The 25,545-nt window shown below is 35.3% G+C and overlaps 1 protein-coding gene across 4 annotated transcripts in view; it reads left to right on the forward strand.

Moving 5' to 3' along the window:
• RBM26 (RNA binding motif protein 26) overlaps positions 1–25,015 on the forward strand; it is a 58,700-nt gene extending 33,685 nt beyond the window's left edge. For 2 of the 4 annotated variants that reach the window (XM_074911690.1, XM_074911682.1), the window contains 8 exons: positions 448–576; positions 2,833–2,907; positions 3,550–3,720; positions 9,999–10,103; positions 12,586–12,795; positions 15,783–15,869; positions 19,174–19,287; positions 23,871–25,015. In XM_074911690.1, coding sequence (XP_074767791.1) covers positions 448–576; positions 2,833–2,907; positions 3,550–3,720; positions 9,999–10,103; positions 12,586–12,795; positions 15,783–15,869; positions 19,174–19,287; positions 23,871–23,960 — 981 coding nt within the window. In that variant the 3' untranslated portion in view covers positions 23,961–25,015. The remainder of the gene's footprint in view (positions 1–447; positions 577–2,832; positions 2,908–3,549; positions 3,721–9,998; positions 10,104–12,585; positions 12,796–15,782; positions 15,870–19,173; positions 19,288–23,870) is intronic. The other 2 variants (XM_074911673.1, XM_074911699.1) reach the window with 2 other exon arrangements.
• The last annotated feature ends 530 nt before the right edge of the window (positions 25,016–25,545 follow it).

The raw sequence follows: 25,545 nt of genomic DNA on the forward strand, positions 1-25,545 counted from the left end.
TAAAGTACCTACTTTGGATCTTAGTCCAAATTTAATTTTTGCTTGGAAAATTCATGCAGCCATGAAAAATTGTATTTTAAACTTAAAAAAACCCCAAAAACTTCAGTTATACTTGGGAAAACCTCATTCTTCTATTTCCTTAATTATGCTGCTCAAATACATAATATTTTATATATTTGAAACTTGGAAGTACACGTGAAATCTCAATGGAAAGGATTTTATAATCTGATGTTTATAATTTTTACATATCTGATGTGGTGCTGCCTCTTTAAAAATGGTTCAGCTTCAGCAACTCCAAATATAATTGTTACACCAAATTTTTATATTCCATATCATCAAAACAGACAAAAGAAAAGACGCTTATATATTTTTTTAAGCACTCATGGGGTTTTTTTGAAAAAAAATTGAAATTCACTGGCAAAAGAATAAAATGATTTCCTCCTATAGGTTTTATCCACTTCTACTGGCTTGACAAAAACTGTGTACAACCCTGCTGCTTTGAAGGCAGCACAGAAATCTTTGCCTGTTGTTTCCACTTCCGTGCTAGACTCTAATGAAGCACAGAAGAAAAAACAGGTAAATTAAACATGCTTCTTTGTAAAATGGACCTAGATTGGGAACTTGTGACCACTAGAGATAGTGCACTATGTATATTCATCTCAAGAGCATAGATGAAACTAGTTATAAGATTAAATTCACTATAATTGTTTCTTTTCAAAGGACAAGAGAATTCAGCATTGTTTTGTTACTTTTTTCAGTCTATGTTCAGGCAGTGTAAGCAGATTTTAAACTCTCTAGAAGTTCAAACTTCTAGAATGAAACACTTTTTCCTGGAGGCAGAATCATCATGTTGAGGCATGAATTGTCTATTGTGAGTGAGAAGGGAGTATAGTATAGGCACTGTTCTTCTTTCTTAAGCCTTCCTGGAGCTGGCTCTTATTATCATCAAATTGGGCTTTATTCTCAGTGTATTTTTGTACTTGTGTCCAGAATTATATCATTGAAACAATTGACAACTGTATGACTCTGCATTTTATTTATAGTTTCCAAACTATAGTTCTCCTGCATCCATTTTTGGGTTTTTTGCATACTATTAGGTTTTCACTTTTTCTTTTTTTTCTTTTTTTTTCTTTTTTTTTTTGTTAGAGAGAAAGTGCAACAAAAATACATTTGACCATGAATAGGTGACTCATTTATAGTGTAGCTTGCTTAGAATTTTCAAAAGAGCTCAGTAAAGCTCCTTTTATTCTTCACTTTTATTCTTTTTCTTATTTTTATTCTTAAAATTTAGAAAAACTAAATATGAGGACAATGTTTATCTTACTGGTTTCAAACCTCAAATTAAGAGTTCAGTTGTAAGTTAGATTCAGACATAAGTGTTGAAAGACATACAACTGTTAAAGATATTTAACTTATTGGTAAACTTCTGTAACTATTGTCTAATATAATTTGAAATAGCAGTTTGTAGCTGCATGTCAGTTGTGGCATTGGTCCAGATTTCAAAGAAATCACTTCTAATTTTGGGATTTCGTTTCATATTTGTCCCCTAAAACATGTTTTCCTGAATCGGAGCATTTAAGATGCTAAGTGCCTGTGAAATGGCAAAAAGCTTGTAATAAAATTATTGACTCATCATAACAGCTGTAGGGTTTTTTCTGAGAGAAGACACTGAAGATTTGCTAAGTGATTGGCTCCTTTTTCATGTGCTCTTCTCCTTCTTCTCTTCAGAGATTTCGATTACAAAGTACTAGTACTTGTGGAAAAACATGATTTTGTGGGACTCACTCCCTTCTTTCTTCCTGTCTCCCTAGTTTTTCTAAGCATTCATCCCCTTGTCTTATCTTCCCTTTCCCTTCAAAAAAATGATGGCACACTGTATTGGAAAACTAACATTTTATGCAACAGAATTTGTCAGTATTTGGGAAGACATACAGAAACCTTATTAATATTATTTTTTTACGGCTGTTGTGCATTTACACTCTTTGTATATGATAATTCACTTGCAGTCTGATCCCAGTTGATGGGTGGTCTAGAACAGCAAAATTGTCTGCCTCTCCTCTTTTATCCCATTAAATATGTTGATGTTAAAGCTCTTAATTGTTTTCCACAAGTATCCATCTAAGACTTCTGCATTCTGTATCTGAGAACAAGAAGCAATTGCTTTCTTTCAAGCAGCACTAGTAGAAGTTGAGCACAGGAGTTGTGGCATCTCCTCCTGCTTCTTCTGAGTGCTCTATGTGACGAATTTATCAGTTTCAGCTCATTTTGATTTGCCCATTGCAGTGTCAACATTTTGGTTTTAGCAGATTGAGTTTTGTAGTATTTGTCACTTCCAAGTTAAAGCAGAATGATGCGAAAGAGATGGTTTTCTTTGGGTAACACTTTAATTTTAGAAAATAGAAGGTATTTTCTTTTTGCTTGTAACTGTACTAGAGAATGTGTTTTAATTGATGGACTTGATTTATAGTTGCTTTCAAGATACTGTCCTTGCACATTTAAGCTCTTGTATGTTGTACCTCTTGCGGTAGTGTATTATGATGCCTTTCAGCTTTCAGTGGAATTGTGTAAGGGGCTACTTTGTACGTAAGTAATAATAAAGTGTTCTTAACACAGATCTAACTAGGAAAGATTATTAGATCCTTCACTAATTTGATGATGCATTGTTTTCCAAAACAGAAATTGAAATGTCCATTAGTACCTTGGGTTTCTGTTACTAGTTTTTTCCCTGTTATTGTAAGTTACTACTGTATAGTTGTCAGGCAGAGTATATTATTCTTCTGGCATTATTTTTCAAAATCTAGAAACTTTCTGTAATTTTTTTTATGCTTCTAGGAAGCGTTACGACTTCAACAAGATGTGAGAAAAAAGAAGCAAGAAATCTTAGAGAAGCACATCGAAACACAAAAGGTAAATGTTAGCATTAAAGAAAGGCAGCAATTCAGTTATAAAGTCTCAGTTCACTGTAAAATATTTCAGAATTTGTAAGCATGGGCTACAAAACTGGCCTATGAAATAAGCATTCTCTTAGAATTGTATTATCACATTATTTTAAGTTTAGAGTTTTAATCTAACTTGTCTTGTTAGTTCAGTTAAACTGCAAGCTTATGTAATTTATGTGCAATTTCAATTGAAATTGCTGAATTTGGGTGCCACATGCATGTTTCTTGGGAGAAGTGAAATCCTGAGAGTTCTACTTGACAAGACCAGGAGGACTGATGTATGCATGACTACACTTAGGCTTAGGAGCAGAGAAAGGCCAAAATATCATTTAAGTTGAATAAAATTTGGAATAACTTAAGTATGTTGAGCAAATCTGGCCAAATGAAATGGAGATAATAATATGTTTGTTAGCAAATTAATCAGAGATTCAGACAAATAATTTAGTTAATATAAGCTGTTAAAAACCTTACATGCAGAGTTTGAATATCAAAGCAAAATAAATGTAATATTCTGTTTTTCCATTAGTTGTAATGAGTACTGGAAGACAGACCTGTAACAGTAGTTGGTTGCTAAGTAAAAAGATTTTATTCTTTTTTTTAAATTGGGCAGATGCTGATTTCAAAGCTGGAGAAAAATAAAGCCATGAAGTCAGAAGACAAAGCAGAAATCATGAAAACACTGGAAATTTTGACTAATAGCATTACCAAGTTAAAGGATGAATTAAAAGGTGTATCACCAGGAGGAGGAACTCCTTTAAAAAGCATGAAAACTAAGACTCAGGTACTCAAGTTTTGGTCAACTTTTTAATAAGATGAATTCACATGCTTCTGTGAGCAGAATAAAAATGTGCAGCCACATCAGCAGTGTTTAGAGCCATACTAGTTTAATTTTGAAGTCATCTTTGAAGTGAGATTGGTTTTGCCTCCTTTTTAAAGGAGCATAGCTAATTTTAAAACCACACTGTCATCTGAAATGTTTCCCCACTGTTACGCATCTGGAAAATCAAAAAAACAAAACAAAAATCTTATGATTATTTCTTTCTCCTTATCTGATCTTCTGGTGTAGTCTATAGCTGTCTTAAATTTTGAGTAATCATGAAAATACGGTTTCTTAAGCAAAAGGATTACCATTATGCAACACAGATAACTTCTGGTCAGGTTTGATACACAAAATAAAGTGTTTCACGTAACTAGTTGACTTGTACTGGTACATAATTTTCTGGGACTGTGTATGTCACTGAAATATTTCGGTATGCTAAGAGTCTTAGATTGAAGATCATACTGGTCAGTTTTCCTTTGACCTAGTGTAATGTCCCACTTAGACAGCTACCTGTGTTTGGCTTGTACCTGTGAGAGGAATTTCTCTCCTCTGCTATTACATGGTTACAAGCAGTTTCCCAACTGCTTAAAGATCTAATTAAATTACCTTTCTGAAATGCAGTATTTTGGGTTTTTTTTATGTATATGTTCTTAAACAGATCACAAGGTGATTGAGGGAGACTTTCGAGAAATAACATTTTAAGAAATCAGTAAGCATTAAATATATTACAAGCTTTTCTTTCTTTATCAAGTGAGGAAGTGCACACTAGTAAAAGAGCGGATTTTTGTGCAGTGTATTTTCCAGTAAAGACAAAAAGCCTCGATCTTTTATTATTGCTGTTTTCATTTAGTTCTTAAATCTTCAGAATGCTTAGTCTTCTCTTCTAATGTTTGGGATTCTGTTTTAAAAAGCTGGTATAACATTACCAGATTTAATTTAAATGTATCATTAGTTTTCAGTTTGAAGCAGCATTTCTACTGCTTTATTTTGCATAGAAATATAGGCATTAAAAGTAACTGCAGTGTAAATTACAGTGATGTACAGTTTTGAACAGAAATAATCAAAAAGAAATACTGAAATGACTTGTATGTATTGACTGGAGTTTCTTACATCATTTGTCAGTCAGGAAAAAGTTGAAGCAGCTTATTTTTATCCTGAAAATGGGTGTATATTATAATTTCTGGAACTCAGTTTTTACCTCTTAAAACAACTTCAGTTGCAGTGGAATACTCTACTGTGTTTTAGAGGGAGATCTAAGTATAATAATCTCAGAATTCAGGCACTACTAGAATAATATTAAACTCTCCTTTTTTTTGGAGATAAGATAATTTTTTTGACATTTTTATGTTTTTGAGAGAGAGTGGACATTTTCCAGTGAGAGAATGTTTTTGAGAGGTCTGAAGGAAGTTACCTGCCTGAAGAGTGAATTTAAACTATAAAAGTCCTAGAAATTGGCACTATTTTTAAAGCTGCATTTGATTGTTAAAGCCTCATGGTTTTGAGAAATACTCTTCTGCTGGTGTGGTGTAGTGCTTCCTAAATTTGAACAGGAAAATGTAGTTTATATCAGTTTTGATCCAAGAATACCAGTTGGTTGTGTATTTTGTCACATGCAAGGAAATGAATCCAGACCCATGGAAATGAGGGAGCAAGTTGCATCATGAAAGCTTGCTAAATTCTTGACTAGGAAACTTAAATGCAGCATTTTAACACATGACAGTAATTGTACCCTGAGAGTGGTCCAGTAAATTCATGGAGTGGACAAAAAAATTAGCCTGATAATACAAAATTGCTCAAAATGGTTGAGATTGGAAGGGATCTCTGGGGTTTGCCTTGTTCCATCACCAGGTATCACTAAGAAGAGTCTGGATGTCTTCTTTACTCATCCATACTGAGTATTTATACACATGGATTAGATCCACCCCACCTGCCGCCATCTCTTCCTGAAATTAAACAATCCCAGCTTTGTCAGCCTCTGCTTATGTAGTAGATGCTCCAGTCCCTTAATCATCTTTGTGGCCTTTCACCTTTCTTTCCATTATGTCCCTCTTGTACTGGGGAGCCTGGAACTCAACACAGCACTCCATATGTGGCCTCACCACTGCAGAGTACAGGAGAAGGATCACTTCCCTTGACCTGACAGTGGTGCTCTTACTAATGCAGCCCAGGAGGCTGTCGGCCACATTTGCCACAAGGACACATTGCTGTCTCATGTTCATCTTCTCTTCTGCTGCCAGGACCCCTCAGGTCTTCTTCATCTGGGCAGCCCCCAACCTGTACTGATGGCTGGGGTTATTCCTCCCTAGTTGCACAACTTGGCATTTTCCTTTGTTGAAATTAAGGAAGTTCCTCCTGCCTTATTTCTCCAACATGTCAAGATCCTTCTGAACAGAAACACAGCCAGCTGGTGTACCAACCACTCCTTCGGGTTTTGTATGGTCCAAAAACTTGCTGAGGGAACACTCTGTCTTACCATCCAGGTCACTAATGAAGTTGTTAAACAGCGACTGCTGGGGTACACCACCAGTCACTGGTCTCCAGCTGGACTTTCTGCCACTGATCAGAACCCTTTGAACCCAGCAGTTCAGCCAGTTTTCAGTTCATCTCACTATCTACCTATCTAGTCAGCACTTCATCCTTTTGGCTGTGGGCAACAGTACTGAAAGCTGTACTGAAGTCAAGATAAACAACTTCACTATGCTCATGTCCACCAAGTCCACCAAGCCAGTCCATCTCGTTGTAGACATATGTTAAGGTCAAGCATGTTTTCTCCTTGTTTTTGCCCAATCACCTTCTTGTTCTTAATATGCTTGGAAATGGTTTGCAGCATGATTTGGTTCTTCATCCTCCCAGGGATTGTGGTGAGGGGTGAGGCTGACCAGCACGTAGTTACCCAGATCTCCTTGACCTTGAAGATTGGAGTGATAGTTGCATTTTCTCAATCCCAAGGAACCTCCCCCATATACCATGACCTTTCAAAGGTAATTGAGATTGGCTTTGCAATGACATCAGCGAGCTCCTTCAGTACATAATGGTTGCATCCTGTGGGTCCCAGGTTTTGTGTGTGTGTCCAGTTTAAGTGTTTCCAAACTTGATTTTCTTCCAACAAAGGTAAGTCTTGCTCCAGGCTTTTCCACTAGTCTAAGCATCTGGGATTGCCGAAGGCAAGTCTTTCCAGTAAAGACTGAGTAGTAGGGGGTATCGAGTACCTTGACTGTTCTGTGTCCTTTGTTGCCAGGTCCCCTTTCACATTCAGCAGTCATCCCACGTTTTTCACAGCATAGTGTTCCTCTTGCTGCTGGATGGATATGCAGAAGCTTTTCTTCTTGTTTCTCACCCCTTTACCAGATTTAATTCTAGGTGGGTGAGCTTTGACTTTCCAAACCAGCCTGCATGCTCAGACAGTTCTCTGTATTCCTTCTGTGATCTGATCCTGCTTCCACCTGTTGTACACCTTGGTTTTGGATTAAAGTTTTGTTAGGATCTCCTTGTTCATCCAGACAGATGTCCTGTCATGTTTGCTTTATTTCCTGCACTCTCTGGAACTTGGAGAATGGGACTTTTAAAAATCATCCTGCCTATCCAGCAGATACCCAGACCCAGGGTCTTTGAACAGGAGGCTTCTTCCAGTTGGATGAGGAAGACCTCATCTACTTCCTTTACCTGATCAGGCAGTGTGTAGTACACACTGACAGCAACATCACCCGCATGGGTCTGCTACCACCCTAATCCTGACTCACAAGCTTTGACTGGCTCTCTGTGTTTATACTGGGCTCTCACATGAAGGGCAAGTCCTGCTCCCTGCTGTCCTGGCTTGTCTTTCCTTAAGAGACTGTATCCATAGTCTATACCACTCCAGTTCTGTGAGTTTTCCTACGATGTTTCTGTAGACCCAGTGACATTGCAGCCCTGTAGCTGCACACAGACATTTAATACCTGCTCTTTGTTTCATGTGTGTGTATTAGTGTACAGGCTCTTCAGAGACCACTGATTTCCCAGAAAAGAAATAAGATCTTCCTCCCTTGATGCTGTTCTGTAGGCTATCCTTTATTTATATGGATTGGTATGTGTATGCTTGAGGTTGTCCCCTGTCAACCTGATTTTGTTCATCTTGAGATCTCTTCTGCCCACATCACCCTTTGCTTGGCAACTTGGTCCACCACTTCCTTGTGTGATTGTTGTTTTTACTAGTAAAGTGAGGTTATATGCTAATTTGAATTACAGTTTTAATTAAGTTCTTGAGCTGGTTTTCCATTCCCTTTGTAATACGGAAGATGAAGAGACATTTTAACCAAACCAATTTCATACTGGACAAAATATCCAAGCTGTCAAAAAGTGGATTTTATTGATAGCTTTCCTCTCAGGGAGATTGTGCATTATCTGTGAGCATTGTTTTGTTAACATTTGAAAGAGAGAAGACAATCAGTTCCATCTGACTTTTTTGTGAAAGTGAGGAATTAACAGAGCCTTCTGTTAAAATTTACAACTTTGACAATTTTCTAAAAGACTTTACTCAAGGCTCTCTTGCATTTTGTTAGCATTTAAAACCTGGACAGCTCAGAAGACCCTGCAAACTTGAAGATGAGGCCAATGGGATTGTGCCATTATCTTTACCTATTTTTGTCTTGTTCTAGTTGATGCAGATTACAAAGTAATCTCCCCCCCCGAGTGTAGAAACCTTTGCTGCCTCTCGGTGTGTCTTGAAGAAGGTATTTTCTTCTTGAGACCTGGCACAGCTCTATAAAAGAGAAGTCTTCATTAAGAGCACTAGAAATAAACCTCAAAAGTCTTTGACCCCGGTGTCACTGTCTGCTTTGTGAGTTCTAACTGCTGGTCATTATTAAACTCCAGAAATGGTTGTTTTGCCATGTTATTGATGTGCTGCAACACAGTGGGATTTGAGAGAAACACTGTTTCAATTTTGTAAACTTTGAAAACCATTATACAGGAGATAATAGATTTTTCCTGTGGTTGCTGTAGATAATCAGAAAATGGGGCTGAAAGGGGTTCAGGTTGAAGTTGCCAGTTGAATAATCCAGCTTTTTTTCTTTTAAAGCTTCCAGGAAAAACAAAGAAACAAAAAACTCCCTTCTTTAACATTCAGTGGTGATACTTGGTTTCCAGCTGTCACAACTGAGAAACCTTCATCTCTTGACAACCAGCCTTTGAATATGTTACATGCTGTGGTTTTGAATCAACGGGTGTAAATGTAAAACTTTCACAATCATCTATAATTTTATCCTTCATTTGTGATGTCACTGGAACATTTGGCTGCTACTTTTTCCATTTTAAGGGAAAAAAAAAAAAAAAGCCAGCTTTCCATTTGGAACAGAACTTCACATAAAATTTTAATGGTTGTATAAAGCCCTTTCCTGCACCTGTACCAGCATCTGTACCTCAGTGGTTGCAATGAGCATGTCTAAATTTGGGTTCAGAGACAACTTTCAGTTTCATATATATTTTTAAACTTTCTAATCATTTTATTAAGGTACTGTTTGCTGGAAGACAACTTTGGGTGCATCAGAGACCAACATTTTGTTAATCAGAGATCTTGTTTTTTCTACTGTGGTCTGACCAGAAATACCATTTGGGCTTTTTTACATTATGAAATTGGGATAAATTTAAGATGCTTTTTCTCAATACTGATTATAGGTTTCGTGTTCATTCATAATTGTACTGCATTTTTTTTTGTAGAATCTCTCTTTATCTCATCATCACCACCATATAATTTTTCATTTTCTATTTTGTGTATCTCTAGTTTAGAAAAAATTCCATGTGCTTTGGCTTTTTGTGGTAGTCTTAAAAGTATTCATCACCAAGCTCAGAAACATACTACTACACATTGAAGTTTTATCTTGCCAAGAAGACTCCTAAACTTGTCCTTGATTTGCTTTTTGAAGGTAGAAACGTAGTGGAGTAAGCAGTATACCTCCAAAGTTACCCATGTGATCTGAATTAAAAGCTACAACTTGGTTAAGTTTAAAATTCCACTACAGCTTTTAGTTTTCAAATTCCCTTTCCTTAGAGTTTCTAGGAATCTGTTTTCCAGATAGAGATACGGTGGCAGACTTATACCTTACCTGGAGGCTAGTGATGACCAATCTTTAAATGGCTGTTTATTTCTGAAATAGTTTGCTGATAGTAGTGCAGCAATAGATCCTTGGGTTTTATCGCAAAATCGTTTCCTTGGTAGAGAATGTGAACTGTGGAACTAATAATTTACCTTAACAATTTCTTAGATGCAGAAAGAGTTACTAGATACTGAACTGGATTTATACAAGAAGATGCAAGCTGGGGAGGAAGTTACTGAATTAAGACGAAAATATACAGAGCTACAGCTGGAAGTATGTTTGTCTCTACTTTTGTAGCAACTAACTTTTAAGCAAATATTTGCATAAATGTTTATTAGCTTGTGCATTGTATAATAAACTGTTTTTTTCCAGAGGGCAATAGATTGAGGCATTTAACAATAATAATATTTTTAAAAATCAGTTTCTGAATTCCACTAAGGTAGAGAAATAGTTTGTCTTCAATTTTGATTGCTCATCTATTTAAATATTCTGTAACTGTTTAGAAGATGTATCTTATAGATTTGTGGTAGTAATACTTTCTCGAGAACATGGAGAGTTTTTATATTGTTGCCTTTTATATTGTTTTATAGTGTTGTGTTTGATACAGAAAAGTTAAAAAACAATGCTTGACCTTTTATTCACAAGCATTGGTATCCTCTTAATGAGATGTACCACTTCAGCCTTTTTGGTTTAACTACAGCATTGATTTCAAGAGGAGGACTTAGCGAAAGCAAACACTGTTTGAGGAAGTGTTCAATGTATAGAAACACACTTTTTCTTTAAGTATGTGCTTATAAAAAATTCAGAAGGCTGTGCAAAAATCTTCATATCTGTGTCTTATTTTGAGAAATTTTGAATGTTCTGGGTGTTACTCTGTGTTATATTGCACTGTCTTGCCTGTATGACTGTGTAATACTTAATTGCATGATAATCTTACCTATTTTTACTGTTAAGCAGGCTGCTGTGTCACTTAAATCCCTCTTATCTTAATGAAGTTTGGTCATGTCTTAAGTATAACTGCATATGAATACAGTGCACATACGTATGGCTAAATTGCATTAAAGTCCTTCTTTAAAACCAAGTGGTTATGCAGCTTTGGTAATTGTGAAAGCAGGTTTGTTAATAAGCCAAGCCAATTGAATAGACATGACATAAAAGCTGATGTTAACAATATATATTCTGATGGTGAATAATATTTCATACTGAAAGCTTATTGCACATTTTAGAAAATGTGAATTGAATGTTATGTAAAATAGCAGCAGAGAAGTAGATGCTTGTTCGAGATCAAGTTACACTGTAGTTGAGCGTGCTAATCCTACTCCATCTCTTATGGAGTTTGTATTTTGAGTTGGAAAAAAAATTGTAGCTCTTTCAGGAAAATAAGTTTTGCTAGTAAAATTAATATTCTGAAGCTTTTAGCAAGTACTGATCAAAGTAGATCGAGAAAAACAGGGTTATTAATAAAACACACCAGTATGTTTCAAGGAACACCATGAAATGTATCCCTTGTATAATTTACAAGAGGGTTATAGGTTTTTTTCACCTTGATGTTGGTTTGATTGTTCAGTGTTCTTAGAGATTCTTCAGAAAAACTTTTATTCACACATTGTCTTTGTTAGTTGAACTCCCACAACATTCATGTGTTCTTCTGTGGCCCATAAGCTGCTGTTCTGTTCCAGGTGGCCCCAATTTTACTTTGAGAAAATCCAAACAGTGTACAACTTGATAGTTGAGTCAGAATAATCTTTAATTTTCTGGATTATTCATTTAACCATTTAAAAATGTTTAAAAATAAAAAGCACCATGAAAAGCAAAATCCACAGGACTCTCTTTAGAAAATATAAAAAGTAAACTATGTACCACTATAAAATTATCTGAATAATTTCATGAATAAAGCCATAACAGATTGGTCCTGTCATGGATGATATCACTGCTGTGCATTAAAATAGTGCCTATCAGTGCTTAAGTTGTAAATACTGTAGGATATGTTAAAAACATTGTTATGGTGATTTCATTTAACATTTGATTCCCACATCAGATCTGTTTGGGTTTGAAATTTTTTTTTCTTGTTAAAATATTGGAATTATATCCTTGAAAGTGCTATTTTGAAATTTACGATAACTTTTGCAGATTATTTTTTAAATGCCTGTTAGAGATGCTGTCATTGGCCTTTTGACTTTTCTTGGAGAATGCATGCCAGTTCTTTAGAAGGCATATGCAGGTATTCTGGGAATGGAAATTAGTGAGCATGTAGATTTTTAGCAAATACTTTATTCTTGGAGGTGCTCATTAGAGCCTCTGTTCATACCTTACAGTTCTGTGGACAAAAGCTATTATGCTGCATTAATTCTGGTCAGCCTTGGCTGGACTTTCAGAGACAAATTGAGACAAGGAGAAGGAGACAAATTAAGTAGTTAGTTGCAACATCAAGCAAATTTATTAATGAAATTTCAAACTTAGGAGAAAGGAACTTCAGTACTATGAGGAGTTAACCTCACAGATAAGAGCTCTTTTGATACCTGTTTTTAATACCTGGTTTTCTTTTCCTATTTCCGTCCTATTTTTGATTTGTTAGTAATTAACAGTATTAGCTTTTAAATGTTATTAACATGTTCACCTTTTGTTATTCTGAGACTTGTAAGCTGCTCGCTCTGAGGTTTGTTTGGGGATGTGTTTTTAGGAAACATGTTAATTTTGTCTAAATATTTAGATTATGCATTTTAATACATCAATATGTTATGTATAAACATCTTAGGCTGCCAAACGAGGGATTCTTTCTTCAGTTCGTGGTAGAGGGGTTCATGCAAGAGGTCGGGGTGCATCACGTAGCAGAGGTAGAGGAATACGAGGCCGGGGTAGAGGCAGAGGAGTTCCTGTGCATGCAGTTGTGGATCATCGACCTAGGGCATTAGAAATCTCTGCATTTACAGAAAGCGATAGAGAAGATCTACTTCCTCATTTTGCGGTATGTGGCAATTTTATTTTTTCCGTTCTTTGAACGACATTCTTGCCTTGTTTTCTCTTGATTCAATTAATCTGGAAATATTATTTAGCAGTGAATCTTTAATGTTATACATATGTTCATGGAAAAAGGGGATGCATCAGAAAAAGGTGAAACAAAGAGAAATTACACCACCAGTTCAACTAGTTATAACAGTAACCACATAGTATTTGCAGGGCTTGCGTTTTTTTTTCTTAAAAAGAAAATAACTTGGGAATATAAAATAATGAATTACAGTATTTATTTGTTCAGGTTATATATCAAATTGTTACAGATTTTTTAGGTATAGAAAGATAAAATAACTGAGGGGATGGTCAGACTGATTCTGTGCCAAACTTTCAATACCTGAAGTCTGTTTATCGTTATTGAAATATCTTAACAAGTGCTTAAGGAAAATTTTCACTGAAAACTAAGAGCTTTTGCCTAAATTTATAAATTTAAGAATCAAGATGAGAATTGTGCAATTATGTGCATATCTTGGCAGGGCAGCCAAAGGTTTCTCTCTGTTCATATCTATAAACTTAAGAAGTCAGAGCTTTTTCTACTTTTTTTTTTTCTGGTTTTAGTCTAAAAAAATTAAAAACTGACATACATAATCTTTAGCAAATTTTTATTTGCAAATATAATATAGTGAAAAATCAACATTAAAAAAGTTTATAATAGAAGGAAAATTGTTTATTCTGTGGAATGAATGCTAAGAATATCTAGTGGCATAAATTGTGAGAGTCTTTGTGTCTATGTATGTCCCCTTTGGTTTGTGGTTTTGTTGAGGGGTTTTTTTTTCCAATATTTAATAGCAGTAGTCCTCTTTGAAGGTAGAAGTCTTAACAGCCAGTAAGTCCAGTAAATTCTACTCCAGTCAGTGTACTTATATTTTCTGTCTGGTGGCTATGCAAGCAGCTTTACAAAAGAATGAGCCAAGCACCTGTCTCTCCTTTTTAAAATTAAAAAAAAAAAACCAAAAAAACAACCAAACAAAACCAAACCAAAAAAACCCCTCTAAAACCCCAAACAACAACAAAAAGAAAGCAAATACGCAAAAAGCCACAACAAAAAAAATCTGCCACTATTATGCTGGGGTTTTTTAGTGTTTTCAGGAACACTATATATCACAGAATCATCTAGGTTGAAAAAGACCTTGAAGATCATCCAGTCCAACCCTTAACCTAACACTGACAGTTCCCAACTACACCATATCCCTCAGCGCTATGTCAACCCGACTCTTAAACACCTCCAGGGATGGGGACTCCACCACCTCCCTGGGCAGCCCATTCCAACACCTAACAATCTGTTCTGTAAAGAAATGCTTCCTAATATCTAGTCTAAACATTCCCTGGTGCAACTTGAGGCCATTACCTCTTGTCCTATCGCTTATTACTTGGTTAAAGAGGCTCATCCCCAGCTCTCTGCAACCTCCTTTCAGGCAGCTGTAGAGGGCGATGAGGTCTCCCCTCAGCCTCCTCTTCTCCAGACTAAACACCCCCAGTTCCCTCAGCCGCTCCTCGTACGACCTGTGCTCCAGACCCTGCACCAGCTTCGTTGCCCTTCTCTGGACATGCTCGAGTCATTCAATGTCCTTTTTGTAGTGAGGGGCCCAAAACTGAACACAGGAATCAAGGTGCGGCCTCACCAGTGCCGAGGACAGGGGTCTGACACAAGCCAGGATGCCATTGGCCTTCTTGGCCGCCTGGGCACACAATATATATTATAATACATAAATGTGTATACATATTTTGTTCCCCTTAAATATGGTACTTCATTAGCTCTGTAGGGGAACAAAAAAGGAACTATCATACCCATAAGAGGAACAATGTTATTTTCTATAGACAGGAATGACAGACCAAACGTTTATACATATCTATATGTATGTGTGTGTGTTTAAGGAGAGTGGAAGTACTTTCTGTAGAGATGTATGATGGACTGAACATTTGAGCAATTACTTTACAAATTTTTGGTGTCAAAATAAGAACATGTAACTTTAAGATGAAGTGATGCAATCCACTTCAACCATAGGACATTTCTGAGTACAGTTTCAATGATGACTATAAGAAAAAACTTACTTTTACTCCACAGCATTATATTGTGATTTAGTCTGCCTTATGAATACTGCTAAAGTAAATTTTGCTGGTCACCTTTCATATTTTTCATTTTATTATGTACTTCTTTACTGCAAAGAATATAAAAATGAAGACAATCTACCAAAGTCAAAGCATTGCTGTGTGGTCTCAGTTTATAGTCATAAATTTGCTCAGGACTTAGCATTTTCTTATACTCTGGTTTTACTGCAGGGAATATTATACTTACTGTCTTTAACAAGCAAATATATTAACCAAAAAAACCTTGGTAACATCAACAAATACAACTTTATTCACAGTATTAGCAGTATAACAGTAAGAAAAATGTTAATTATTTCATTTTGCATATTTCATTAAAACAGCATTTGCTGGTTTAAACTTGGTCCAAATTCCATGGAAATGCACTGAGCTGTATCTCTGTTTCTGTCATATGGTATCATAACTGCACATTAGCAGTGCACTCCACCTGTACAGATATGTTGGACATTGCAGCTTACAGTGATGACAGCATTAAAGGTAGCAATACCGTAGAGACCATTACAGGAATAGATGGGTCAGGTTCTTAAAATGCTGAAATCAAGTTAAGTTTTGAAACTTTTTCTACAGTCCCTGCATCTAATAAATCTTTTTGTGGAAGAGTTTTGTAATAGACTAATGGAATCATCTCAAGACCACTCTTTCTGATTGAATTTTGTGATTTAGAAATGCAAGTAAAAGTAACTATATTCCTTGTAAAGACAAGTACTCTGATAGGTATTACGGCTGTGAAAAGTATGCTGTTTTAATTGAAGTATTTTTGAGGGCATTTGATTTAGGAGAACGTTTTTAGAGGTGGACTACTATTTCACTAAACTTTTTTTTTTTATTTATTAAAAGCAATATGGTGAAATTGAAGATTGCCAAATAGATGACTCCTCTCTCCATGCGGTGATTACCTTTAAAACAAGAGCAGAAGCTGAAGCTGTGAGTATAATCTTTGATGAAAGTACTCTGCAACATTCGACTACTTTCTAGTTCCCTTATACTTCTATATTTTAAAAATGTAATACTGCTGATTTTTTAAAAACCTTTTAAAAGAAATCTGACACAAAAGTTTAAATCTAGATTAAACATATCGTCAGAACAGCCTATTGCTGAAAAACTTAGGAAATGGGGATTTTATAGCAAACTCAGGTACAGGATATAAGAGAAAGATTAAGAGAAACACTTGGGAACTGATAGCTGGGTGTCTTCGTTTATTTAATTGCCAGGTTTTTTCACCTGAAGACTTGGTACCTTTACAGTCTTTGTGAAGTCTCATTGACATCCTGCAGTGAGCCTGTATGTTTTGTTTGTGATCAGCTGGATTTACCTTTGCCTGAAAACCTGTGATAGTGTCAATGTGATTTGATGTGATGGGATTTTATTTTTTTTTCTTTAACATAGTTTTTTAGAAATTTAGGGAATTACAGTATTATAGAATTATAGAAGTAACTTTTAGAGTCTAAAATCCAGAGTTGATGTATGTTGATTTAGCATCCTTACACATGGATGATAAGGACTTCATACATCTGGCTCAGTGGGACTCCTGCCTTAGTCAGTCCATGGTGTAGGCAGTATGTGAACCTGTGCAAAATAACAAACATAGTTGTTCTGCAAATGATGTTTTCTTTAAAATCCTTGCATCACTGTTGAGAAAGAGTATCCTGAAAATAGTAGGGACTCCAGAAAGAATGAATTAATATTTACAATATGGTTGTATGGAAATATTTCATTTTATGTTTATATTTCATGCAGTTTCTACTTTTGCACAGAGTTCATCTTGTGGAGTTTACTTGAACCTTTTCACACCTGATAAGACTCTTCTTGTATACTTTATCTTGAGACACCAGTGACCTGACTGACAGAAATGCTGGTATTTGCAGTGCAGATTAAGCCAATGGGGACAATAGTTTTGAACACTAACAGTATCATTATTACATATTTTGAGAAACTATTTGATGCATGTGCCAGAAATGGCATGAAAGTTTTTATGAAAGTACAGGTTTTGGTTTTGAAACTCTTAGATACAGTGATGATGAGCACTAACAGTACAGAGATTGTAATTACTCTGTAAAAAAGGAAGTGTAATTAATGACTGATGGAGGAAAACTAGTACCAGACAACTGTATTGAAGCAACACAGTTCAAGAGTGAATAAAAGTTCTGTGGAGAATAAGAAATACCTGCTTGCAAATAAAAGCTCTCATAATTACTATGCTCACAAGTGGCTTGAATTAAGGTTGGCATTCTAGTTTTGGTGTTTCTTGACATTGGGTACTTTGTTTTGCAACTTCATATTCTTTGACGTTGGTGTTGAGAGGAACTTTGCTTCCCTGAAAAGAAAAATGGGTCACCTAGAACAACAATTGAACTATTCAAATAATGTCTTTACTTCTCCCAGGTGGAGTATGATTCACGACAAGAATCTTGACAGTGTCTTACTACACACAAAATACAGGTTTTACTGTTATAACTTGTTTTGCCTAAAAATTGGCATGGAAAATCATCTTAGGCTTAGCTAAGTTTCTGTACCGTAAAGCCGGGAATGGTAGTATTTATGTAAGGAAACATAGAAGTGTAGAGATAGGAAGCATCTGAAAAAGAAGGTGTTTCAGAGAACAGAGAGAGATGTGTGCAGGAGGAGAAGGGAGATATGTTTGGTGGAAAGGTTAAAGTCAACGTTATATATTGCTTTTATATATTTTTACTTTCATATGTTTACTGCTTTTATATATTTATATTTTTATGATGCATTTCACTGCATTTAAAAAGCAGTATGTTTTTCCTTAATCACTCACAAATAGAATAGGTGGAGTTTTCAAGCTGTGTTCAGGGTGAAGTTCAGAATATGCTCTGGAAAGTCTGATTATTTTATCTGGGTCAGAATTAATGATCGATGTTTGAGACATCCACATTCTAGTTAGTCTTAAAGCTTTTAGTTGTCAAATACTTTGTGTCTAATTGCAACCTCATTTTTAAATTAAAATTTGATGAAAACTGTGTTTGATCAAATATAGTAAAATCTGTATTTTCCTTGAGATATTCTTAGATATTAAATATATTTCCACTGGAATTTCTGTATTTACTACTAAAGCACACTTTAAGACTGGCAATCGGAGAAGTTGCAGAAGGTAATCATTAAAAACCCCTGTTGAGGCCAATTGTGAACTAAATGCATCTAGTATTTTACCTTCTTAAATGAAAATAGGCCTAGGATTTGTGACCATATATGTTCTAGCCTGGCAGGAAGGGGAGGATTCCCTGTTGTAAAATGTTGCATTTTTATGTAGTAGTAATTTCTTCCAAAGATTACAAGTTGTTTCTGGATCTAAATGTCACGTATGAGTACTTTTAAAAATTCTAGGTGTGTGACTTTGTGATGAGACTATGGACAAAAAGCTCCTGAGCTGCATTTTAATAAGCATAGAATCTTTTAAATTTATCATAAATTTATATGTACAGATTTAAAATTTATACCTGGGGACTTTAATATCACACAATTCATGTTCAGATGTCATTGAACATGTAATTGTTTCTACATTTCACATTATGCTGTGCTTTCAGATTGTACTATAAATCTTTTGTGACCATGACGGTTATTTCGGAATGTTGCTAACGCTGATTTATGCTCATTCATGTTACTTTAATTTGAACATACTATTTCCAAAGCAGCCACTTAATGCAGCTGGTACTTAGAAAGGCATGAATATCCCATAAGTTAAAAATTTTTACATTTCAATTACAAGGGCTTTACAGGAAGTGGAACATTTTCCAGTAGATTAAGTTGTAATCACAAAGGGGCTTTTTTTAGTTGTTTGGGTTTGGTTTTTTTAAATATTAAATCATTTTTATTTCTTGGATGTCTTCCTTCTTCCAGTAAGCTGTACTTTTAACAGTTTTGTGTCCATCTTTGAAAGGTGAAGAACCCATCAAGATAATATGAAAAAAAACAGGAAGGTGTTGGTTCAATATATTATCCACATCACCAAATGATTTACGGTTTTCCAGATTATTTTCTTCTGAATATATTTTGATCATTTTCCTGAAAGGATATGTGAAATCCACGTGCAGTGCATGAAGTTGCTTTGATTTAGCCTATTAACATTAATTCAGTATGAACATATTGCAACTTGGATTTTCTTTGGAAAAAGCAGACTCTTGGTTTATTTCTGGCATTTAAGTATTACTGAAGTTAATTTTTCCCCTGACAAAGACATATATAACTAAAATGTTTAAACTTGTTTTAGGCTGCAATTCATGGATCTCGTTTTAAAGGACAAGAGTTAAAGTTGGCATGGAACAAGCCTGTTGCTAGTATGTCAGCTGTTGAAACAGAAGAAGCTGAACCTGATGAAGAAGAAGTAAGCTTGGTTTTTCTTTTTTTTTTTTCTTTTTAGATGAAATAATGTAGATTTTTCAAAAGAAAATGTTGATTCACACTTGTATTTTTTAATCTAACTCATGTTTTGATATCAGAAAGTGGATTTATCTATAAAGACATTTCTTGTTCTCTAAGCTGTTGAAAGGCCAGATACTTTACTTTTTCTTGCAGACATGTTTCATTTCTTACACAGCAAAAAAATCTAGAGGATATATCTACAAAATGGAAGGAGTAGGTTTGAACTTGTGTGAGAGAGGTTGATGATTTTGTCTGAAACATGGTTTTGTACCATTTACTTTAGGCACTAGTTTCTTAGATAATCAAATTGCAGAATCTAATTTTCCTTTATAGAGAGATTTGGCTTGGAGGATACAGGTGAAGGAATAATTTAGAGCATTTACTAACTTCATTTAGACATCTAAAGTACTCCTATTGAGTGTTGGTCTTCATCATGGTATGTGAAAGATACTAAAACCTTGTCCAGATAACCTGAATTGGTTAATGTAGGAATAGTGGCACTGCATTTCTTGATGCGTTTAACTCATTACACTCAAAATACAGATGTTTGGAAATTCTGAAAAATAAATGCCACTTGGGGAAGAAGTCAAGCAATCTTTTTTCTAATTAATTTACTGTCAATTAACATAATTGTTAATTATCCTTAATTGCTGTAGAATAGCTGAAGTAGAACACTTTGACTTACTTGGTGATAGTATCTTGTCTGTATCTTTTTACTCTGACATTTTTGCAGACCTACCATAGAATCAAGTTCACTAACCAAATTCAGTTAGGTGTTTTACATTTTGTAGTGTTCACTTCCTGTTTTTTTCCTGAAGAAAGCCAGTTTGTTTGCTTTCTGTCTCCAGAAATGCTAATTCCTTTTTAGCACATCAGCTGAAGACAGGTAAAGTAGACTACCTCCGCTACTGTCTATTCGTATTAGGCATTTGTGCATTCCGACTTAATAAATACTACTTTCCTTGTAGATGCAAACCTCAGATGCAAACTATCTGCATTCTCAGATAGTAATGAGCTGTGAGTGCATGAGAGGCTACATTGGGGAATCTTCAGAGCATCTTGGATAATTTGTCACTTCTTCAGGGATGTATTGTCTGTGAAAATCAACAGCAGTGGGGTTTTTTTGCTGCAAGGAGTCTACCTTATTGAGAGTTCTCACTGAGTAACTACTTCATTGAGAGGTCTCCATTTGGCATAATGAAGGAAGGGCATGCAGGGATATGCAAATGCTTCAGCAGTGTAAAGGAAGGAAAGTACAGATTCACTGGTAGGTGAACTATAGAGAAATTAATTTTTAAGCCCACCTGAAGACACTGAGTGTAGGAGGGAACCTCTAGAATAGAGGTAGTGGGGTAAAGGGAATGAATATAGTAACAAGTGAGAAGTGCTGGCTGCCCTGGCGAAGGGAAAGGACAGAAGGGAAAGACCTCAGGCCTGTATGCATGATGACAACTCGTCAGCTAAGAAATATTTGTGGTAGTGCGATACATCTGTTTTAGGTGATGGTTGTTCTTAAAAGGAGTCATCAGGTATGGAAAGAAAACTCAGGGAAAAGATTGCATGGGACTGTTTTCTGTAATTCATAAATTGATATCTGTCCAGATTTTCAAAATTTAAGTAAAAGGGGAAGTAACATTTCAAGAAATAATTTCATTACTGGCATGTTTATTGTGGATTTTTTTTTCCCAACCATTTATTTTTCTAACACTTTGAGATCTGAATTTGTTCTTTAATTTAACTGGTTTCATTTGTCTCTGGACTGTTTCTGTAGTCATTCATTGGCTAATTATTCTTATGAAAATGTATAGGAGTTGATCTTGGATCAAAACCCCTAGTGTTCATTGCTTTTGTATGCTTGCTGACATCTTTGCAGTAGCAAATGTGAAATAAAAAAATACTAGTTTACCTATATTTTTGTTAGTAGTGTTGCTGGATTCTTACCTGGCCCAGTATTTACAGGGTTTTTTTAACATGATTGATGTACTTAGTTCTGACCCTTTCCATTTTCAGAACAAGACAATATATGTAACTCTCCTCTCTTCTTTCTGTAATGAGATTGGGTTTTATTTGAATTTTGTACAACTGAATTAGTCCTCCTAACCTTCACCAGATTTCTTTACACAAGGGATTTCTGTTCAATAATCCTTTGGAAATTTTGCATTTAAGTGACATTCTTTCTTTCTGTGAACTTCGTATTGCTCCTAGCATTTGGTTAAGTTAGTATGTGCAGTATAATGTTATGATCCCCAGGTCCCGGATGGATGAGTTCAAGAACTTCTTGTTCATGTACTGAAGTTCAACCAATTGTATAAAAGAAATTTTACATTGTTTTATTGTTTAAAGTTTGGTCCTTATGCAGGATTAGATTGGGGATGGGATGTGTCCTTATAGTCAGTATAGACAGTTTCAGTCATACATTCTTTATACATGTAAAATGTCTTGAGTTTCTGCATGCCTGCAATTCATCATGCTACTTATTTAACTTCATTTTATGGTATCTGTTGTAAACACATATAAAGGATTTCCTTTATTTTCCCATGTCTAAACTACCATGTTAGTTCAACTAAGTTACACTATGCTAAAAAGTCATAGCAGGCTTAAAACTTGTGTGAAACTAAATGCTTTGGTTGAGGAAACAAAAAAGAAAACAAAGGAGCTAGATAGCTAGATAATTCAGCAGAGTGGCATTCTTAATAATGAACAGGGCTCCTAGTCCATTTATGAAAACATGAGATAGATGTTTTGGACTTGGATGCTTTAGAAAATCCCTGGTGAGTAGCCACTTAATTATGAAAGCACCTAATCTTCCTAGATGCCTTATGTTCTACAACTGGATGCCTAACAAAAGATTTGACTCTGTGTCAACAACAGATGCCTAGGAAGAGTGTAAAATGTGTAAGTGGAGATATGTTTTTAACCATCAGTGGTTTGCAGTTCAGGGACCTGTTGAGTCAGAGATGTGGGGTCTTTGTAGTTGAAAGCCCTTGATAGGTGTTTATGTTATGAATTTCTGTGGTTTCTTTGAATAGCATCTATAATGTCCTGCAACAGGGAATGCTACTGTTCGACTGCATCTACCCAGAAAAAGTACTATTATATTAGACCTGCCACCTGTACATTTAATTTTGATGTTTTTCTGCTCTTGGATCAAAAAGATGACCACTTTCTCTGAGACACTTAAGATATATGGACTCCTGTCATACTTCCCCTCAGTTACTTTCTCCCCAAACCAGAGAATCCAAGTCCCTATAGTTGTTCCCTATACGGAAATTGTTCCAGGCTTTTTGATCATCGCTACTGCCACTCAGCCTTGCACACCTTAGTGTTCTGTGTTGTGTGCTGCCCAGGACTACTCCATTTTGACAGCACTGTTGTATTTTAGTCTGCTGGACATCTAGACACCAGGGGAAGAGGCGAAGTCTTTGGGAAGCTTCAGTGTTTTAGTCTGGCTTAGAGTACCCAGGCATAACATTGACAGACAGGTCAGATGTTGACAGAGCCGCTTTTTAAAATGCACTACCTGTAGGCAAAAGTAATAAAGATAGTAGTTTCTCCCTCTTGTAAAAGAGCCTGCTGAAAAGAGAGAAGGCTTAGCTCTAGGCTTTCTTCAGCCTAGAGCCTCACGCCTCTCCAGAGACTTCACAAATCAGCCTTCACACATGAATTTGGAAATTTTGTAACAAAAAAACTACAGTTCCTGGGAGAAGAAAAATAAGCAAGGAAGACCATAACTGTTACCTAGTAGCTGGGAGATCTTGCTAGGTAAAGACGTCCTTGTGTTTCAGTCCTTTCTTTAGCTATCACAGAAATTGCTGTGATAGGTGCAATCATAAAAAAATTCTGAGACAGCGTAGTTTGTATATACATCCCTGTGTCTATATTTAGATAATAATTGACTCACTGTTTATCTTTCTTTTTTTTAACTTTGCCTCTCTGAAGCCTGTCTGTAACTGTCAACCTGAAATGTTCAGGGTTTTGCAGAGTCTCACCAAGTTACGATGTTGTTACTGAAAGGAATTGAAAATACATTAATATATTTTGTTTAAATTTCTGTAAATACCTGTCTCCCTGCCCCAGTCTTTTAAATCTTTATATTGGTTTTAAGTTTGTTTAAACTGTCAAAATCAAAATGTCTCAAATTCAACCTTTTTGATGGTCTGACACAGGCACATTAAGCTCTTGGATGAAAACAGGCATAGTTATTGAGAATGTGCAAAAACATTAGTTTTCAGAATAGCATCTTAAGTTTCACGGGAACATTGCAGCTTAGGCATGAATGATATGCTAAAGAATCAGAAGACCTATTCAAATTTGAGATATATATGTCCTGGTCATTTTGAAGTCAATTAAAAAGAAAAATGTGTCATTTGCCTTTTATTAATATATGTACATAATACATATACATACAGTATACTTTTTTGAAAGCATCAATGTTTACCTACAAAAAAATGTTTTTTATTAAATTGCAAATATCAGAGATTTGTATTTTGCTTTTTGATCTTTTAACATTTTCTGACATAAGAGTATCACATTTTTCTCTTGAAGTTTCAGGAAGAATCTTTGGTGGATGACTCACTGCTTCAAGATGATGATGAAGAGGAGGAGGATAATGAATCTCGTTCATGGAGAAGATGATTCAGCTGATCAGTGACAATGCTAGAACTGCACCTGTGTTGCATTAGTATTACCTAATGTACTTCTTCATCTTTGTATTAAAAGGGGTTTTGTGATGAAGTTGAATTCGGATATAGACTAAAAAGCAGCTGGTCAGTTATACATTTTGAGAGATTGATGTTTGAGTTACATTTCAGTAAATGATTGCTAAAGACATCATACTAGGAACATATGCAATGTTTTTATTACATAGTTCTACAGAAAGTTACAGAATTCTTTGGGTTCTTTGTAATTTACCGAACTGGTCAAACACGAATGACCAAAAGTTGTTATAACATAGATAATTTTTGTTCTATTCCAGATACGGAATGAAAATTTGCATTTAAAATCTTTGTGAATGTTTTCAGAAATGAATAGATAACAGTACTAAACCGAAGTCTCTAAAGTTATGTATTCATAATATTGCATAGTAGTATGCTTAGGCTTTACTATGTACTAGCCTTTTGTTGGATTTGTGTACGTATTTTACCTATGGGTTTTAATGATAAAGTGTATGACTGCTTTGCATATAAGTCCTTATGACTTTAAGATGTTAAAAAATAAAGAGATGGAATGGTCTTAAAAAAAAAAAAAAAAAAAGAAAGAAAAAAAAGCAATAACCAAAAAAGCTAAGGCAATGGTCCTTCATAATGGAAAAAAAAAAAAAAGAAAAAAAGAAAAAAAAAAAAAAGAAAAGGAAAAAGACCATTCCAGATGGCAACCCCCACCCCCATATTCACAAAAGGAGCTCTAATCACTATCACTTATACTAGAATACTATTGAATATTAAAAAAATCTCAACATAATGATGATTTGTTTACATTAACACACAGGTGTACTCTGTTGCATAAAAGCTTTTGGGTGTCTTCTGAATTTTATACTGATTTAAGTCAAACAGTGAATGGACTAATATTCCAACAATAAGGAATTTATTCTGTATCCCTGCACTGTGGAACTGTAGAAGAAAATTTGTTCCTACAAAAATACATGCAGTACTGAAATGTATTTTAGAAAAATAGCAGTTGTGGAATATTTGGTAGGTATTATTCTAAAAAATTGTACTGCATACACTAATGCATCTTTTTTATTCCTGTGTTTCTGTGATTACATTTTTCCATTTCAGAAGTAACACGCAGCAGATACTAAGTTCACACTACAGTGTATATTCATAATTTAAAAATATACAGACATGAAATGTTAGTATACTTCACAGAAATACTTCATTGGCTCTAACGAGGCATTCTGTTATGTGAGGTCTGAAGTTTCCCCCCTCCTTAGGAAGGGGAACTGCCTAGTCCTTTGCAGTAAAGGACCTCTATCACCAGAAATACTTGGTTTTATTTCCATTTAGTGGATTTAATGGCATTCTTCTGGTCTGTTTTCAAAAGAAAATCCATTTGTTAAGTATTAGAGTTGTGGAGGGGGTTTTTGTGTGTGTGTTTGCGTTTTTTTTTCTCTCCCCATCAGCTCATTAGTGAGTGCAGCACTATCATTTATCAAACACATGCAGGGGATAGTACTTTCAAGTACTTCAGTCTGTGTTTTTGTCTTTTCGAGAGGAAGGCT

The sequence above is a fragment of the Athene noctua genome, chromosome 1 (genome assembly GCF_965140245.1).
Source record: "Athene noctua chromosome 1, bAthNoc1.hap1.1, whole genome shotgun sequence".
Lineage (NCBI taxonomy): Eukaryota > Metazoa > Chordata > Aves > Strigiformes > Strigidae > Athene > Athene noctua.